Source organism: Panthera uncia, chromosome C2 (assembly GCF_023721935.1).
Source record: "Panthera uncia isolate 11264 chromosome C2, Puncia_PCG_1.0, whole genome shotgun sequence".
Classification (NCBI taxonomy): domain Eukaryota; kingdom Metazoa; phylum Chordata; class Mammalia; order Carnivora; family Felidae; genus Panthera; species Panthera uncia.
Genome location: NC_064810.1, coordinates 45405967 through 45427250, shown reverse-complemented (window position 1 = coordinate 45427250; position 21284 = coordinate 45405967). Strand labels below are relative to the sequence as shown.

The 21284-nt window shown below is 36.3% G+C and overlaps 1 protein-coding gene across 1 annotated transcript; it reads right to left on the bottom strand.

Moving 5' to 3' along the window:
• Positions 1-6754: 6754 nt before the first annotated feature.
• Positions 6755-7684, bottom strand: LOC125920873 (olfactory receptor 5K1-like). The gene has a single exon (XM_049628058.1). The coding sequence runs from the start codon at positions 7682-7684 to the stop codon at positions 6755-6757; it is 930 nt and encodes a 309-aa protein (XP_049484015.1).
• Between the last annotated feature and the right edge of the window lie 13600 nt (positions 7685-21284).

The following is a 21284-nucleotide window of genomic DNA, read 5'->3' as shown; positions in this document are numbered from 1 at the left end:
AGATTAATAGATTGGTGGAATCATTGGTCAAACTTCAGGCCAGCTGGTTTGCCTGGAAAGATGCAGGGTGGGAGAAAGTGGGGAGGAGGCTGCCTCAAGTTAGAACAAGCCTCAAATGTTATCCTCAAAAACCATGCTTCAAAGGGACCCAAATTTAATCGCTTATGAATGCGGAACAACTTATTCCCCACAGCATTAAAAAAAAAAAGAGTTCATGCTATTGCTGGGAGTTAGTGGGGCCTAACAGTGGGATATGATCAAAGAAAGAGATGAAAAGAGATGAAAAGACCTCTGCTAAAATCATGGTCATCCCAAGTGACTGTGAGCATGTTGCATCCTCTGGAGAGCAACAACAAAGGCTTTACACTGCAGAGGAAATGGACTTCGTATGCATGCATGCGCGCGCGCGCACACACACACACACACACACACACACACACCAACCAAGTCACTAAACAAATAAACAAGGATATAACAAAACCTAAGGATGAATGAACATCCAGAGTTCTAAACTATATTATCTTAAATGCCCAGTTCCCAACCAAAAAAGTCATGAGACAGGCAAAATGTGTGACCCATACACCAGAAATTAGCAGGCAACACAAACTGCCCATGAGAGCAATCATATATTGGATTTTTTTTAATGTTTATTTATTTTTGACAGAGAGAGAGAAAGAGAACATGAGCGGGGGAGGGGCAGAGAGAGAGGGAGACACAGAATCTGAAGCAGGCTCCAGGCCCTGAGCTGTTAGCACAGAGCCCGACGCGGGTCTCGAACTCATGGACCATGAGATCATGACCTAAGCCAAAGTTGGACGCTTAACCGACAGAGCCACCGAGGCGCCCCCATATATTGGATTTAATAGAAAAAAAACCCTTAAAAATAATCATGATAAATATTTTCACAGAACTAAAGGAAGTAAATATTTACTTTAAGTAAAGGAAAGCATGAATGCCATGTTATGTGAAATAGAGACTGTCAATAAAGAGACACAAAGTGTAAAAAACAATTAAATGGAAATTCTGTAATTGAAAAGTACAACTGAAATAAAAAATTCACCTTGGAAGCTCAACTGTAGATTTAAACTGATGGAAGAATCAGTAGTTTTGAAGTTATATCAACAGAGAGTATGCAATCCAAAGGATGCAGAAAAAAAAGAATGAGGAGATATGCAGAGCCTGAGAGAAATAAAGACAACACTAAATGTCAGCATATGCATGCGGGAGTACCAGGAAAACACATTTCTGATGAAAGACTTGTATAAAGAGCTCCAATTTGTTGATAAAAAATCAACAAATAGCAAACAAGCAATCCAATAAAAATTGGGCAAAAGGTCTGCACAAACACTTTACCAGAGAAGAAATACAGATGGCAAATAAACATATGAAAAGCTGCTCCACATTATTTGTCATTAGGGAACTACAAATTAAAACAATAATGCCATACCTAAAAGAATGGATAAAATTAAAAAAAAATAAATAAACCCAACCAATTGCTGGCAAGAATATGGAATGAGAGGAACACACACACACACATCCTCTCTCTGCTAGCTATCAGGGCCTAGGAGCAATGACATTGCAGAAACAATTAGCATACCTATGGCCCAGATCTTGGTTTCAAATACCATTATTCAGTCAAAGGAACTATAGCTCCTTGGAGATATAGCAGATTCAGTGACGAGGGCAGGAAATAAATCTACAGGATGAGCTTGGAGCATCCGGTAATGCCAGAAAGTTAAAAAAAAGAAAAAGAAAAGAAAAGAAAAAAGAAAAAGGCTAAACAACAAACAAAAAAAACCCCACCCTGCATACGCGGTCATGGTGCATGTCAAAGGGACACAGGAGCCACCAGAAACATCTCCTAATGGCCAAAACTAGAATGATTTGAGCAGTAAAGTAGTACTTAATTAATAAAGTAGTACTTATTTATATCAAAGTAGTACTTAATTATATCAAAGTATAAAATAAATATCCATTAATCCATTAATTACATACTGATGTAAATAGATGATTGAACAAACAAATAAATAAATAAACAAATAAATAAATAAAGTGAATAGACAAATCTGTGCAGAAGAATTCCAGTTTATATAGATACTTTGCCCCAGGGAGCTGGACCATTTCTTTTCTCTCTTTAGTTGTGGGCTGGGGATAGTGACTTGCTGACAAAGAACACAGTAAGAGAAGGTGGAGAAAGAGCGACTTTACCAGGAAGAAACCTGACAAACACTACTTCAGCCAGATGGTCAAGGTCAACATCAAAAGTTATATAAGTTATGAGGATAGTATTTGCCACTGATAGGATATGATTAAAATGACAATTTTTCTCTGTGGTCTTTCTCCTAAAAAGCTATCACCGCAGTCTAGTCATGAGAAAAACATCAGAAGAATCCCAATTGAGGGACATTCTACAGAATGCCTGATTAGTACTCCTCAAAACTTACAAAGGACATCAAAAGCAAGGAATGTCTAAGAAACTGTCGCAGATAACATATCCTAAGAGAGACCTAAAGAGACATAATGACCAAATATAAAGTGATATGCTGAATGGGATTCTGGAGCAGAAAAACACAGGATTAAACTATGGAAATCTGAATAAAATATGAATTTCACTTCCTCATAATGTATCAATATTGGCTCGTTAATAATAACAAAGGTACCATACTAATGTAGGATATTAATGATGTGGGAAAATGGGTGTGTGATATATGGGAATTCTCTATACTGTCTTTATTATTTTCTATAAATCCAAAACTGTTCAAAAAATTTTTAAAAACTTATTAAAAAGTCTTTGAGGTAGGTGCACCTGGGTGGCTCAGTCAGTTAAGTGTCTGACTCTTGATCTTGGCTCATGTTGTGATTTTGCAGTAATGAGATTGAGCCTGCATTGGGCTCCAGGCTGACAGTACGGAGACTGCTTGGGATTCTCTTTGCCCTTCCTGCTCTTTCTCTCTCTCAAAATAATAAATAAACATAAAAAAAAAAAGACTTTGAGGTAAAGTTTTTGTTTCTCAGAATGAAGCCAGATAACACTTGAAGGAAAAACAATCACCATTTTTCTGTCTCCAGTTATAATAATTGATTCAAATAATTATTGTCATTGGATGCTAAAACCATTGATGAAAAATTATTAGGGAACAAGAAATGCACATGGTATCAATATATCACCCTACAGATTAGATTTTAAAAGCAAGGAAATCAGTTATCTTTATCCTAGAAAGAGCTGATGAATACTGCCTTGAATGAAGTAATCAGTTAACAAGACAAACTGATGTTATAGGTCTCGTGATGCGAGAAGGAAAAAAACCAGCACATCTGGTGTTGCTGAACTATTTAATTTAAATTAGTCATGAGGAAATGTCACAAAAATAGAGATTGTGGGATATTTTACATGATGTCTGATGCAAATATTTTAAAAAATCTTAAATGTCATGAAAGAAAAAAACCCAGAAGTTTCTTCTAGATTACAAGAAGCTATAGAATAATAACCAAAAGTAAATAGTGACATTTAATTGAATTCCTGATGAAAAAATAAATTGCTATCAAGGACAATTTGGGAAAAATGGGAAAAATTTTATTGTGAACATTGTATTAGGTGATGTTAAATTTCTTGAGGATAGTAATGATATGACAATGTAGGAAATGTCTTTGTTCTTTTGAGATATATGTTGAAGGATATGTGGGTAAACTGTCATAGTGTCATCATATATATGTATATATACATATGTGAATTAAATATATATATGTACACATTTATAGATGGATTACCAGGCAATATGGTAAAAATGTTAATTAATAATCTTGGTTTAAAAAAATTCATGAGCATTCTCTCAACTTTTCTGTAGGTTTGAAATATTTCAAAATAAATTTAAAGGAAAATGTCACTGATTCACATTTTCTTGAATCTCTGCCCACTTTACAGCTTAGTTTCTTGAATGTTTTCCTCTCTTGCTACTTTTACTTCTCTGAGCTGTGTACAATGTGACTTAGTGGTTAGGAACATGGATTCTGGAGCTAGATAGCCTGTATTTGATCCCTGAACTCCAAATTAATATTTCTGTGGACAAATTGTGCAGTTTCTGTGTCCCCCATTTTTTCAGTGGGGTTATAGGAAATTAAAATATAGAAATAAAAGTAAAATATGTAACAAAACACCAAATAGTTAAACGGATACTGGTGAAAAGTTATTTATAAGCTAAAAGAATGTCTGAGAATTAATTTAAAATCAAGTATAAAATGAAAGATGAGGCAAGAGACATGAATGTATTAGTTAATATTTATTCAGCTGCAATAAAAGCATTTTTCCCAAACAAGTTTAACAGTTAGAAGGTCTATTAAATTTTGAAACCAGAAGGGATGGTTAATTCCAGTGACTCTGGGTTTGTTTCTATGTGATTCCCTCAGCTATGTGCTCTTGTGTGTGTTGACTTCATCTCTAGGCTGGTTTCTCCCTTGATGGCAAAATGGATGTAGACTGTGCCAGATTTCATATCCACACAGCATGACATTCAGAGGAAGGAAGACTACCTTTTTTGTGGATCTGTTTTAAAATAAAGGAACCACGTATTCCAGAAACTTCTACAAAATTACCTCTTTTGTTTCATTGGCCCCAAATACGTCATGTACTCTTCCCTTAACAGACCTCTAGGATTCAGTGTTACTAAGAGTTGGGGGTGGATGGTACAGAAATACATAACAAAACTTGTGGTACCCCTAGGAAAGGGAGAGGGAATCAATGTATGTGAGTCTGACAATTAAAAATATCCTCTAAAGTAGGGAGTGGATAAAAGGAGCAACATTCATCTAACTCAGGTATCTGGATTTCCTTTATACTCTTAAAAAGAGTTTAGGACCCTATAGAGCTTTGTTTATGTGTTTATTATTATTGATTGATTAATTCAAAAATAAAAATAACAAACCTATTACATATTAACTTAATTATATTAAAATATATTAAAGGAAATGGTTAGTGAATGGCCAAATGTGTCAGGCACCTTACTAAGTATTAGTGAAAGGAAATCAGTTATGACTAGGTTGATATTCACAGGAAGAATATAGGCTTTTATTTTATTACCCAGTAGTAGTTACAATTGCCTATTTTTTCTTTAAAATGTTGCTAATATCTGTACACTCTTCTACTTTTATTCAGTTTCAGCTCTCATTGTCTAATATATGAATCATTACAGTGAGTCTTATTGTGTCCAGCTTCATTCCATTCAATTGCCAAATTAGTTTTCTGAAAAATACAATCATATTACCCTGTTCTAGGAAAAATTTGCTGTCTGATGCCTCTGAGATAAATTCAGATTCCTTTGGGTGGCATATAAGATTCTCAATAACCTGATACACTTCCACCTTTATTTCCCATATTCAGGAACAGCTCTGAACAACAACTTTCTTACTCTCTCCATGGTTCACCTCCTTTATCCTTTATTCCCAAGGCCACACTTATTTCTATAAACATCGGCTGTGGTCATACTTATTCCTTTTTTCCTCAAAATATCATTTTTAAAATCATTTTTAGGGCACATTTTACTTGTGATACTACATAAGAACTCAGTACACAAAGCTACAGGGATCTCCATTTTCTGAACTCCCAAGCAGCATTGATACAAATTCTAGCTTGATCTGAATGACTTGGATGAACTTGAGCAAGCTACTCAGTTTCAAAGTATGAGATTTTTACTGAGAAAAAAACATGAAAAATCATGTCTAACCAATATATATGAAAGGTCTAGCTTTGTGCCTAGCAGATAGTAGGTTCTCAGTAAATTATTTTTTCTTTCATATTTGCATATATAAGTGATCAGTAAATCTTTTTTGTTCAGGTATTTAGGTATTTAGAATTTTCACTATTTTCTGCCTAATTTATGCTTTACAGCATCTCCAAATTTTTGTTAATGCCGTGAATATGTCAGTAATTTACATTGGAATCAGTACAGGTTGGTGTAATTGCTAATAACAAGACAAGTAATAATATCAGAGAGAAAAAAAATCATTTAGTTTCATGTATTCAGAATTTCACTTTACTTTTGATGCATGCCTAATCAAACGGCATGAAAATATCCAAATCCATAGGGATTTCAGAATAAATAGCATCTATTTCAACTATAGATTGATAAATAATCAGTAAACAGATACTTTATTTCAGAGAACTTGAGAGTAAAATTGACAAACACTAGAGATGAAAATATTCTTGATTTGAAAATAGGTATTCCATGTGAATTAATATTCAAACATAATCTCTTGAATAAACTCAAAATTGAGAATCAAGTATATCCAGTTTACTTCTGACAGGTGGTGTTAAGAAGGGATTAATTCTTGAGAACTTGGAATGTGCCAGAGTTTGTAAGATTATGCTTTGAGGTTCCAAAAATTTGTCAATTCCAAATGGAGGCAATCTTTATATATACTGACTTCTATTCCTAGTATTTGTAGAAAATTGTAACTCATTACACTTTGAAACAATTAGTTAATAGTTTAACTAATTTCATTGTGACACAGTTTATGACCTCAAGAATAATTATTTAGTTCATTCCTGCTGGGAGCTAGTCGCTTAGATTTCAAAATACATTGTAGCAGAAATTCTCCTTGCTGAACTTATTTATTTGACTTATACACTATCATGTTTTAGTAATTTAATATTTTATATACAAAGTGATCATTTTCTACTTTCTCAATATTCCATATTTTGGAAAACATTTTATCAAATTTAAGTTAATTTTCCACAGGGGATGAAATTTTTTTCAGAATGTTATAAAACTTTCTTCATAATTTTTTTCATAACATTTAATACTTCCTTATTTCTTAGACTATAGATAAAGGGGTTTAATAAAGGAATTACTAGAGTATAAAAAATAGCAACAGGTATATCTTTATCCTCTTCTTTAACTGAATTTGGTCGAATGTACACAAAAAGAAGAGAACCATAGAATATTGAGACAGAGAGAAAGTGGGATGCACAAGTAGATAAAGCTTTGCCTCTTCCTTCTTTGGACTTCATTTTGAAAATCGTGAAGAGGATGCAGAGATAAGAGATTATAACTATGATAATAGAGAAGACTTGAATTGACCCTGAAAAGATAAATATCATCAATTCATTGATAGAAGGGTCAACACAAGACAGTCTGTATAATGGAAGAACATCACAAAAAAAGTGATTAATTTGATGAGACCCACAGAAAGTTAACCTAAAGAGAAACCCTATATGAATCAAAGAATGCAAGTTTCCAGCTATGTAGGCCCCTGTGGTCATCTGAATGCAGAGTTTCTTTGACATCATGGTGTGATACTGTAGTGGGCTGCAAATGGCCACATAGCGGTCGTAGGCCATTGCTGCCAAAAGAAAGCAGTCTGTAGTTTCAGCAAGGCAGAGAAAATAAAATTGTGCCATGCATTCATAAAGGGAAATCATTCTGTCCTTAGAAAAGAAGTTCTCTAACATCTTTGGGGTAATGGCACAAGAACAACAGGAATCCATTAGAGCTAGGTTGCCCAGAAAGATGTACATTGGTGTGTGAAGACGACACTCTGTAAAAATCAATGCCACCAGGCCAAGATTCCCCACCATAGTGATCAGATAGATAGTAAGAAACACCACAAAGAGTAGGCTCTTCAATTCTGGGTGATCTGTAAATCCTATGAGGATAAACTCAGTTGTCAAGGAGTGGTTATCCTCAATCATATCCGCCTTCTCTGTTGAGATAGGAATTCTGGAGACATAAAATTCTAATTAGAGTGTGTCTAATTTTCCTTTCACATTTTAATTTTTACAACAAAGAGAGGAGCTTCTGCAAACTTCCATTACTATCTCTGGACACAGGCACACAAATCTCTAGGGGATATTCCTTCCTCTAAAATGTCAGCTTTATAACCTCAACTCTGAAACTCTGGATTCCCAAGAATATTTTTATAATTCCAAGGAGAATTCTTACAGTGGAAAAGGTTTGTCTTTATGGATTCATGCATGAATAGTGTACAAATATAATGTACCCATATTTGGTACATTGATGTCAATTTTTGTATGAAAGATCCTTAAAATTTTAAATCAATTTTCATATATACACATTTTTTTAACTGAGCAAGAAGTTTTCATATATTCTTCCAGTTGAGTAAATATTTGAAAATAGCATACAAAAGATATGTTAAATTTATATATTAGGAATAGTATGAAGATTACTAAGAATTAAGAAGACTATCATCTTTAAAGAAAATTACTTTGGATATCTAAAGAAATAAATATCCATGTATTGTCACCTCTCTCATCCCTGTTCCCCGTATTACACTCATTTCCATAAAAACTGACTCTGTCCATGCCCTCATTCCTGTTGATTTTTGCCCAGATATCTAAATCCTTTCCTTCTTTATGTACAGTTTACATATAATGCTGCTTAATATTAAGTTTTAACTAAATGCCCTAGACCACACTGATTTTCACTTTCTGAATCCTCAAGCATTTCTTATATACATAACACAATCTAGAGTTGCTTGTCTACGTGGCTTTTTTTCTCTTTTTTAAAATTTATTTTAAAAATTTTAACCTTCATTCATTTTAGAGAGACGGAGCGTGAGTAGGAGAGGGGCAGAGAGAGAGGGAGACAGACTCTAAAGCAGGCTCCAGGCTCTGAGCTGTCAGCACAGAGCCCGACATGGGGCTTGAACTCATGAACCACAAGATCATGACCTGAGCCGAAGTTGGACCCTTAACCGACTGAGCCACTCAGGCACCCCCCCTTTTTTTATTAAAAAATTGTTTTCATGTTTATTTTTGAGAGTGGGGAGGGGCAGAGAGAGAGGGAGACACAGAATTTGAAGCAGGCTCTAAGCTGTTAGCACAGAGCCCGACGTGGGGCTCAAACTCACAATCTGTGAGATCATGACCTGAACCAAAGTCGAACACAACCAACTGAGCCACCCAGGCACCCCTACATAGCTTTTTTTTTCATTTATCTATACAAAGTTTTCTTATTAGAATTGAGACATTTGAGTTAAGCTATGACTTATACTTCTTGTAAGAGTTGTTTAATGCTGTAGAGAAAAAACAGTATTGGTTCCCGTTCAAGCTTCATTCTAAAGACCTGACTTATAAGATAAACTTGTCAGCATACTACTGTTGATCCTTAGTGACTTTCTTTGGTTTCTGCAAGTTGAGACTGTTAATTTTGAAGAATAGTCTACAAAGGACATTATTCAAAAGTCATCTTTTAAAAAAGTTTAGGTGTCATTCTTTTATCTGAATGGACCCATCTACTATTTTTCTGTTTTCTGAGAAACTTATATAAGGTTTCTAAAGTATATCACAGTAGTTTAAAAGCTAATAAAAATAAGCCGGCCTGTATAGTTTAATTTCATAACACTTAGAAAAATTGAAAAATCTTAATATGACTTTTGAGAACAAATTTTGTTTTCCCTAAAAGGCTGTCTTCTAGGAGCACCTGGGTGGCTCAGTGGGTTGAGCGTCCAACTTTTGCTCAGGTCATGATCCATGAGTTTGAGCCCCATATTGGGCTCTGTGCTGACAGCTCAGAGCCTGGAGCCTGCTTCAGATTCTGTGTCTCCCTCTCTCTCTGCCCCTCCCCCGCTCATGCTTTGTCTCTCTCTCTCTCTCTCTCTCTCTCTCTCACAAAATGAATAAATGTTAAAAAATTTTTTTTAAAAAAGGCTATCTTCTATCATTACTTAGTGATCCATTAGGATATATTGACCATTGTGTCAAATCATATAAATTTTATGGTCAGAATGGATGTATTTTTCCATAATCAAAACATCAAAATAGAGGCACAGGCTGGGGCACCTGGGTGGCTTAGTCGGTTAAGAGTCAGCTTGCACTCTGTCTCTCTCAAAAATAAATAAACATTAAAAAAATTTTTTAAAAAAGGCACAGGGTGAACATTTTATTTTCTTGTTTTAAAATATTAAATATAAGCCATTTAATTATTCAGCTGTGTTAGAAATAACTTTCAATGTACCTGCCTGAATTATTTAACAGAATTATGCTGTTACCTGTGTATTTTGAAAACTTACCTTAAAATCAGAAAAGGTCAGCATGAATTGAGTTTAAATCTCTTGCTAATTTCCCATAGCCTTCAGTTGTGAGAAGAGCTAGAAAGGTGAGAAGTTGAAATCTAAGATCAATGAACAAATGCTAAGTAATTCAGATAAATAAATGTTTATGGATGCTAATATTAAAACTAAAAGTAAATTTAAGTACTTCCCTTATCTAAATGCTCTGATACTGTGTTAAGTCTTGTAGAATTTCAGACTATAAAAATATTGGTCTCAAACACATTGGGATTAAAAAAAATGAAAATCTGGAAGACTGCTAATAGATCAGTGTCAATAATTCTATTTCTTACATTGCAAAGTTAAACTTTTCCATCAAATGCTTAAGGGATTTCCCTGTAGTGACATCAGTGTATTTCTGTAGGGAGATTCAGTCTCCAAAATGTATTAATAACTCTGTGACATTAATTAAAGATTACCTGTGAGACAAAGAGGTTAAGTAAATGACTTTCACTAAAGTAACTAAGGTCAGTTGATGATCGTCTTGCTGATTCTTACGTAACTGACATCATTTTTACAATTGTAAAATTGTACATTTTATATCTCTGTTCACTATCCTATACATAAAATGTAATGAGCAGAAAAGGGTCTCAGGTTAGTTTGGACAGTTACAGGAAAAATTAATATGGTTAATGAAAGATGATTAGCATTTGCAGTGGAGCCTAAAAGGTGTAGGGTTAGCGAGGCTCATCAACTTCACTCTGTGAGTTGAATTAGTTCCCATGTGTTGCAAATCCCTCCTGGAAATTTTGCTGTTACCATTTAGCCCCACATATGATTTACTGAGTTGTTCTCTGTTCTTTTCATTTCACCCCAATTATTTTATCTTTCTTACCCTGTTTTTTTCTCTTAATTCCACTAATTTTCAATATACTGTATTTATTAGTATGTCTATAATCAGTCACTCATTCCCCACCACTACCATTAGCAGTAGACATAAGAGTGAAAGAATTTCTCTGTTATGCTCATTCCTTCATCTCTAATACCTTGAACAGTGGTTCTTTGTAGCGCTTAACAAATATTTGTTGAATGGATTAAAAAAAATGATACTCTGCTGCTCAGGAATTTGCAGTGGTCTCTCATTAGTTTTCAGACCAAATTCATTTTACTTATTTTGGTATTCCAGATGCTCCATGGTCACCCTTTGTCTTATCTTTCACCTTGCTCTCTTCCTCAACCTCAGGACACTTGGCCATGTGCATCCCTTCACTGCCCCTCTGTGCAATTGCTTCACCTAATTTTCTTATAATGCTTCCCTCTGCTAAAACTCCTTCTTGGGGTGCCTGGGTGGCTCAGTCACTTAACTGTCTGACTTCAGCTCAGGTCATGATCTCACAGTTCATGGGTTCAAGCCCCGTGGTGGGCTTTGTGCTGACAGCTCAGAGCCTGGAGCCTGCTTTGGATTCTGTGTCTCCTTCTCTCTCTGCTTCTCTCTCTCTCTCTCTCTCCCTCTCAAAAATAAACATTAAAAAGATTTAACACTCCTCCCTTTCTTTCCATCCCAATACTACTCATACTTGAGCTCAAATCAGATCTCCTCCATGAAGACTTTCCTAGGTCCTTTAAATAGAATTAGCTGATTAATGGCAAGATCTCATTCTTTTTTAAGACTAATATTCCACTGTGTATGTGTGTGTGTGTATGTATTTATTTATTTACACACTATATCTTCTTTATCCATTGATCTCACTCATATGTGGAATTTAAGAAATAAAACAAATGAACATGGGGATGGTGGTGGGAAGAGAGGAAAACCAAGAAACATACTGGTAACTACAGAAAACTGATGGTTACTGGAGGGGAGGTGGGCAGAGGTGATAGGTATTAAGGAAGGCACTTGCTGTGATGAGCACCAGGTGTTGTATGTGAGTGATGAATCAATACATTCTACACCTGAAACTAATACTGTTGACATACATGTTAACTAGCTGGAATTTAAATAAAAACTTGGAAGAAATTTTTAAATAAAATATACTCAGTAAAAATAAATAGATAGAATTGATTTGTTCTTTTCCTGATTTACGTGATACTTACCTGCTTTTTTTTAAATACGAAATTTATTGTCAAATTGGTTTCCATACAATACCCAGTGCTCATCCCAATGGGTGCCCTCCTCAATACCCATCACCCACCCCCCATCAACCCTCAGTTTATTCTCAGTTTTTAAGAGTCTCTTATGGTTTGGCTCCCTCCCTCTCTAACTTCTTTTTTTTTTCCTTCCCCTCCCCCATGGTCTTCTGTTAGGTTTCTCAGGATCCACATAAGAGTGAAAACATATGGTATCTGTCTTTCTCTGTATGACTTATTTCACTTAGCATAACACTGTCCAGTTTCATCCACGTTGCTACAAAAGGCCATATTTCATTCTTTCTCATTGCCAAGTAGTATTCCATTGTGATACTTACCTGCTTTTAAAATGCATTCACCACTTTATCAAGTGTGACTCATATGTGTCTTGATTATAAAAGTCTTGACTAAATATTCTTTTTAAAAATTTTTTACATGTTTGTTTATTTTTGAGAGACAGAATACAAATGAGGGAGGGGCAGAGAGAGAGGGAGACACAGAATCCAAAACAGGCTCCAGGCTCTGAGCTGTCAGCACAGAGCCTGATGTGGGGCTCAAACTCACGGGCTGCAAGATCATGACCTGAGCTGAAGTCAGATGCTTAACCGACTGAGCCACCCAGCTGCCCCATTGACTAAATATTCTTAAGTCACCAATCATAAATCTTTTAAGCACCTGACAATAAACTGAGCTAGATCTATAATATATGCTGCATTTGATTGCTAAAATTTCCATCATGTTTAATCTTAATCAAGTACTTACAATATGCAGGGTATTGGAAGAGACAATGGGAAGTGTGGGTACAGGATGTGAGAATGGCAGGAATAAGTTCTTAGTTTTTAGATATGGCTTCCTGACAAGAAGCTCATAATCTAATGGGGAGAAAGGCACTTAACGCTGTGTGCACAATTTAGTGTGCAATTTAGGCTGTGATATAAAAAAGTGTAAACATATCATATAAAAATATAGTAAAGGAAGTGACTGGTGACCTAGAGGAAGAAAGAAAGATTTCCCAATGGGAGTATAATTTCAGATAACTTTGCAGGGTAATAATTGGTAAAGAACATAAGGAAAAGCAGTCTGAGGGAACCATCTGTAAAAGCCTGGATACTTTTTTTTAGTTTATTTATTTATTTTTAGAAAGAACATATGTGTGGGGAGAGGCAGAGAGAGAGAGAGAGAGAGAGAGAGAGAGAGAGAGAGAGAATCCCAGGCAGGCTCTGTACTGTCAGCATGGAGCCTGATGCGGGGCCCGTGAGATCATGACCTGAGCTGAAGTCAGTCACTTAACTGACCCACTCAGGCATCCTAAAGCCTGGACTCTTAAAAGAGCAAGGCCTAATTTAAAAAAAAAGGCGAAGGGGGACAGTAAACTAGAGTGACTAAAGCTTACTCATACATGATACAAGGAGACACAAAAAGTAATATAAAGGGAATGGGAAATTTCAAATTCTATTTGATTTCTTCTCATTTATTTCCTCTGCTCCTGCCAGTTCACTATACCCTCTCTCTCTAAAGCCACAACCAACTCTAAATGCCAACTCTAAAGAATATTTAATTATTTCCTAACAAAGTATAGTGTTTGGTACTATTGAAAGTCTTCTCTGGCTTGTTTGAAAACCCTCTCTGCTCCTATCATCTTGATTGTTCCATCTCAGTCTTTGATGCTGAGTCATGTTTCTCTTTTTGTCCTTAATAATGCTTTCATTCACCCTGATTGTATCCTTGGCCTCACTCTTCATTCATTCTAGAAATTTCCCCATGTTATCTCATCTACTCTTGTGTTTTCAACTATCTTTCATTTGCTGATAGTTTTACTAGGAGAGATATTTCAAACCATGGTGTACATTCACATTGATAAGCTCATTTGGAGTATGTTCTAAATATATACATTCTTACCTACAAATTAGATAGATGTTCTACTATACTAAAATATTATATATTATAAAACATGAAAATAGAAATTTAAAAAGAATTAGACTAAGAGAAATGCTATTAAAATTTTAAATTTTATGTATTTAATGCTATTAAAATATTGTTTACCCCCACTAACACTATTATTAATTAAATAATAATCTTATATTCAGAACAAAATGTGATATATGGCTTATTATTTAAATCACAGCTTAGCACTGTGATACAGCAGTGCACCCACTTGCTTGAACTTACTTCCAAACATCTCTTAATATCCTACACAGTTGAAAAGATCCGGCACACAGATATATCTGCCCATATGGGAGAAGAATGTAAGTTTTGAGTGGGTCTCAGAACAGGAGAGGGCTCTTCATAGGCCCACACTATGGGGTAAACAGCCCTGACATTTGGGCCAAGTGACTCAGCAGGCCAGTAGTATTAAGGATATCTGAGGTGGGAAGAGAAGTGAAACTAATGGGAAGTGTATGGAAAATTCTGATAGGAGAATCATAACATATACCCTAATGGTTTGGGAACAAGGCCTTGCTTTCTGCAGCAGAGAATTATAAACTATTCAACAAATACCTTCCTGCTGTGCTATGGACCCTGCTAGTTGAAGAGCTCCTAACTGTAGGACAAGAAGTGATCAAAAGGCCAGAATTGCCTTCATGAGCTGGAATTTTTCAGACTAGCAAGTATAAGATTGAGCAGGCCCAGGAGTAATTCATTAGAAGATGAAGGTGGCATATCCAAGGATCTGGTATGAACAGGGCCAGAGAATACAATAGGCTGCACAGGCAGGTAACCCAGACCTCTATGTCATCCTCCACCATTGCACTGAACTCTTGTCCTCATCTCGCATGTCTGGCTTCAAAGGCCAAGTTGGTTCTTGGGTGGTAAGCTTGGTATGTTGATGCAAGCCAAGATAGATTACTGCTAAACTATAGCTCCACCTAGGGTGACCTTGAAAAGTAAGACTAGGGAGACATCCTCCCACAGAGCAGCAGACCGATTACCTTGTTCCATTGTATAGAAAAAGAGGTGGTCCAAGGTGAGAATATATAAATTTATAGAAGAGGTGAACATCTAGAATGTTGGTCAATGGCGTGTAAGGAGACAGATTAAAAGGTCAGTGACCAGAAAATCTGAGGGAGAGGTATATGAATGTATCTCTTGGGGTGGATATGAAGTGTGGAGTTCTTCATATTACATGTAAAGGTATACCAGAGAGCATCTACCATGGAAAAAAAATACTAAACAACCAAGTACACAGAATGATTCAGCTAGTTGAGGTGATCCAGTTTTGTTCATCTGCCACCCCAGTGCTGGCACAACGGGCACATGAATGAAGTGCTGTAGTGGCTGAGATGGAGGTATGCATGTGCCTAATAGCAGACGCTCTAACTTTTCAAGGCTAATCTAGCTACTGTTCTTGTCAAGTTCTAACTTGCCAAAACCAGAGATCATTTTGGATCCCCCAGTCTCACAACATCCATCAAAAAAAACCAGTCAGCCACATGGTGGCATTTGCTACTATGAACCTCTTCCTCTCTGAAGGGGACATAAATTTATCTGGATTGGAATCCACATAATCCAGGTATGGATTAACTTTCTAATCTGTAAATGCTCAGGAAGAATCACTCTCTGGGGCTGGTAGAATGGTGCATGCATTGCATTGGACCAAGAAATCTAGGTTGCAGTAAAGAAGGTGTGGTACTGGACAGTGACTGACACACTGGTTCTATTCTATTTCAAATCACCCAGGAGCTGCTGGCTTAATGAGTTGATGAAATGACCTTTCAAAGATATAATTAAGATGTCAAGACTGTGTCCTCCAAGGTTCATTTTCCATGAGAAATTAGTGACCACTATATGTTATCATGTCCGCAGTAGGTTGAATACCTCAGTCCGGGACCTCCTCAAGTTATCTGCTTGGGGAATTTGCATTTTGTTTCCTCATCTCTGAGCTGTATGGGTTTAGAGGGCCTGGTTCTCAGAAGCTATATGTTCTTATATGTTCTTACCAGAGAATGTGACAAGAATCCCATTATACAGAATAGTTTCAGCTCCCTACCCAGTCACTTTAGATTCTTTTTTTTCCAAGAGACTAACAGGCAAGGAAAGGAGTCCATTAAGATTATAGGAGTAATTGACCCTGTTATCAGGAAGAGATAAGGCTGCTATTATGAGGTGGGAGCAGGAAAAATATGTTTGGCATTGAGGTGGTCCATAGGCATCTGCTGGTACTTCCTTGTTCAATTTGACAGTAAATACACAAATACAACAACCAGAACTGAAAAAGACATGGTGTGAAAGGCTCAGATTCCCTGGTGATCTGATTCTGAATCATCCCGCCATATTAGGACCAGTAGAGGTACTAGGCAAAGGTGAAGGGAATCAAGAGGTAGAAGATAGACATTAGTGTGGGCATGAGACCAGCTGCAACAGTGGGAACTGCAGGTGTCCCATTAACCTTCACCTTGTAAGATTCTCCAGGACAAGAAAAAGACCCAAATCCTGGTGGTTCTTTCCCCAGAATTGATTATAAGAAATAAGCAGCTTTGAACAGTATAAAAGGTGGCCAGTAATGGATCTGTGGTTCACAGCCCAGATTCAGTGTATTTCCCCAGCAGTAAGAGTGCCACTAGCTGATAGTTCTTAGCTGAATCCTTATTCTGGAAGTATCCTTAGCTTAAGGTAATGGTCTTAGGAAGGTCATGTGCCTTACTTGGAGGCAGCCTACATTTAATGACTGTTCCATGGAAAGGATAAATTTAATGTCCCTGTCTTAGGCATGAGAACTTTGAAGGGATATTCCAAACCCCCTCTTCTCCACCAGATTGGCTAAGGTTTTTGTTGTGACTCTAGCCAACCTATCCTTCTGCCCAGTCTTACTTCCTTCACTCCCATAAATAATTATTGAGCCTGAGAACATTCTCCAACAAACTGCTTTTTTTAAAAAAATAATTTATTTATTTTTTAAATTTACATCCAAGTTAGTTAGCATATAGTGCAACGATGATTTCAGGAGTAGATTCCGTAATGCCCCTTACCCATTTAGCCCATCCCCCCTCCCACAACCCCTCCAGCAACCCTCTGTTTGTTCTCCATATTTTAGTCCCCTATGTTGTGTCTCCCTCCCTGTTTTTATATTATTTTTGCTTCCCTTCCCTTCCCTTATGTTCATCTGTTTCGTATCTTAAAGTCCTCATCTGAGCGAAGTCATATGATATTTGTCTTTCTCTGACTGACTAATTTCACTTAGCATAATACCCTCTAGTTCCATCCATGTAGTTGCAAATGGCAAGATTTCATTCTTTTTGACTGCTGAATAATACTCCACTATGTATGTATGTATGTGCATATATATATATATATCATGTCTTCTTTATCCATTCATCCATCGATGGATGTTTGGGCTCTTTCCATAATTTGGCTATTGTTGATAGTGATGCTATAAACATTGGGGTGCATGTGCCCCTTCAAAACAGCATACCTGTATCCCTTGGATAAATACCTACTAGTGTAATTGCTGGGTCGTAGGGTAGTTCTATTTTTAATGTTTTAAGGAACCTCCATACAGTTTTCCAGAGTGGCTGCATCAGTTTGCATCCCTACCAGCAGTGCAAAAGAGATCCTCTTTCTCCACATCCTCACCAACATCTGTTGTTTCCTGAGTTGTTAATGTTAGCCATTCTGACAGATGTGTAGTGTTATATCATTGTGGTTTTGATTTGTATTTCCCTGATGATGAGTGATGTTGAGCATTTTTTCATGTGTCAGTTGGCAATCTGGATGTTTTCATTGGAGAATTGTCTATTTCATGTCTTTTGCCCATTTCTTCACTGGATTATTTGTTTTTTGGGTGTTGAGTGTGGTAAGTTCTTTATGGATTTTGGATACTAACCCTTTATCTGATATATCATTTGCAAATATCTTCTCCCATTCCGTTGGTTGCCTTTTAGTTTTGCTGATTGTTTCCTTTACTGTGCAGAAGCTTTTTACTTTTTTGAGGTCCCAGTAGGTCATTTTTGCTTTTGTTTCCCTTGCCTCTGGAGATGTGTTGAGTAAGAAGTTGCTGTGGCCAAGGTCAAAGAGGTTTTTATTTGCTTTCTCCTCTAGGATTTTGATGGCTTCCTGTCTTATGTTTAGGTCTTTCATCAATTTTGAGTTTGTTTTTGTGTATGGTGTAAGAAAGTGGTCCAGATTCATTTTTCTGCATGTCTCTGTCCAGTTTTCCCAGCACCATTTGCTGAAGAGACTGTCTTTATTCCATTGGATATTCTTTCCTGCTTTGTCAAAGATTAGTTGGCCATATGTTTGTGGGTCCATTTCTGGGTTCTCTATTCTGTTCCATTTTTCTGAGTGTCTGTTTTTATGCCAGTCCCATACTGTCTTGATTATAGCTTTGTAATACAGCTTGAAGTCTGGGATTGTGATACCTCCAGGTTTGGTTTTCTTTTTCAAGATTGCTTTGGCTATTTGGGGTCTTTCCTGGTTCCATACAAATTTTAGGATAGTTTGTTCTAGTTCTGTGAAAAATGCTGATGTTATTTTGATAGGTATTGTATAGAATATGTAGATCGCTTTGGGAAGTATTGACATTTTAACAATATTTGTTCTTCCTATTCAGGAGCATGGAATTTTTTTTCCATTTTTTGTGTCTTCTTCAATTTCTTTCACAATCTTTCTATAGTTTTCAGTGTATAGATTTTTCACCTCTTCGGTTAGATTTATTCCTAGGTATTTTGTGGGTTTTGGTGCAATTGTAAATGGGATCAATTCCTTGATTTCTCTGTCTGTCATCTGTGAAGAGTGAAAGTTTGACCTCCTCTTGGCCAATTTGGATGCCTTTTATTTCTTTGTGTTGTCTGATTGCTGAGGCTAAGGCTTGCAATACTATGTTGAATAACAGTGGCGAGAGTGGACATCCCTGTCTTGTTCCTGAGCTTAGTGGGGAAGCTCTCAGTTTTTCCCCATTGAGGATGATATCAGCATTGGATCGTTCATATATGGCTTTTAGGATCTCGAGATATGCTCCTTCTATCCTTACTTTCTTGAGGGTTTTTATCAAGAAAGGATGTTGTATTTTGTCAAATGCTTTCTCTGCATCTATTGAGAGGATCATGTGGTTCTTGTCCTTTCTTTTATTGATGTAGTGTATCACATTGATTGTTTTGTGGATATCGAACCAGCCCTGCATCCCACATATAAATTTCATTTGGTCGTGGTGAATAATTTGTTTTAATGTATTGTTGGATCCAGGTGGCTAATATCTTGTTGAAGATTGTTGTTCAAAAATCTTGTTGAAGATCCATTTTCATCAGGGAAATTGGTCTATAGTTCTGCTTTTTAGGGGGGTCTTTGTCTGGTTTTGGGATCAAGGTAATGTTGGTTTCATAGAGTTTGAAATTTTTCCTTCCATTTCTGTTTTTTGTAACAGCTTCAAGAGGATAGGTAACTCTTCCTTAAATGTTTGGTAGAATTCCCCTGGAAAGCTATCTAGCCCTAGACTCTTGTTTTTTGGGAGATTTTTGATTACTAACTCAATTTCTTTACTGGTTGTGGGTCTGTTCAGATTTTCTGTTTCTTCCTGTTTCATTTTGGTAGTGTATATGTTTCTAGGAATTTGTCCATTTCTTCCAGATTGCCCATTTTATTGGCATATAATTGCTCATAATATTCTCTTATTGTTTGTATTTCTGATGTGTTGGTTGTGATCTCTTCTCTTTCATTCTTGATTTTATTTATGTGGGTTCTTTTCTTTTTCTTTTTGATCAAACTGGCTAGGGGTTTATCAATTTTGTGAGTTCTTTCAAAGAACCAACTTCTGGTTTCATTGATCTGTTCTATTTTTTTTTTTTTTTTTTTGGTTTTATTTGCATTTTTTTTTTTTATATTTATTTTTTCCTGTCTTCTGCTGGTTTTAGGCTTTATTTGCTGTTCTTTTCCCAGCTCTTCAAGGTGTAAGTTTAGATCGTGTATCTGAGACCTTTCTTCCTTCTTTAGGAGGGCCTGGATTGCTATATACTTCCCTCTTCTGATTGCCTTTGCTGTATCCCAGAGGTTTTGGGCTGTGGTGTTATCATTTTCATTGGCTTCCATGTGCTTTTTAATTTCCTCTTTAACTTTTTGGTTAGCCCATTCATTCTTTAGTAGGATGGTCTTTAGTCTCCAAGTATTTGTTATCTTTCCACATTTTTTTCTTATGCTTGATTTCGAGTTTCATAGCGTTGTGTTCTGAAAATATGCACGGTATGATCTCAATCTTTTTGTACTTGCTGAGGGCTGATTTATGTCCCAATATGTGATCTGTTCTGGAGAACGTTCCATGTGCACTTGAGAAGAATGTGTATTCTGTTACTTTAGGGTGAAAAGTTCTGAATATATCCATTAAATCCATCCAGTCCAGTGTGTCATTCAAATCCATTGTGTCCTTGTTGATTTTCTGTTTAGACAATCTGTCCATTGTTGTAAGTGAGGTGTTGAAGTCCCCTACTATTATGGTATTATTATCAATGTGTTTCTTTATGTTTGTGATTAATTGATTTATATATTTGGGTGTTAGCACATTTGGAGCATTAATGTTTACAATTATTAGATCTTAGTGGATAGACTCCTTAATTATGATATAATGCCCTTCATCTCTTGTTACAGTCTTTATTTTAAAGTCTAGATTGTCTGATATAAGTATGGCTACCTCATATTTCTTTTGGCAACCATTAGCATGATAGATGGTTCTCCATCCCCTTTCAATCTGAAGGTGTCTTTAGGTCTAAAGTGAGTCTCTTGTAAACAGCATATAGATGGATCTTGTTTCCTTATCCATTCTGTTACCCTATGTCTTTGATTGGAGCATTTAGTCCATTGTCGTTTAGAGTGAGTACTGAAAGATATGAACTTATTGCCATTGTGTTGCCTGTAGAGTTGGAGTTTCTGGTGGTGTTCTCTGGTCCTTTCCAGTCTTTGTTGCTTTTGGTCTTTTTTTTTTCTTCCCATCTTTCCTCCCCTCAGAGAGTCCCCCTTAAAATTTCTTGCAGAGCTGGTTTAGTGGTCACAAACTCCTTTAATTTTTGTTTGTCTGGGAAACTTTATCTCTCCTTCTATTTTGATGACAGACAACCTTACTAGATCAAGAATTCTTGGTTGCATATTTTTCTGTTTCAGCCTGCCAAGTTTCTGTGGATAGGTCTGCAAACCTGATATGTTTTCCCTTGCAGGTTAAGGACTTTTTTCTCCTT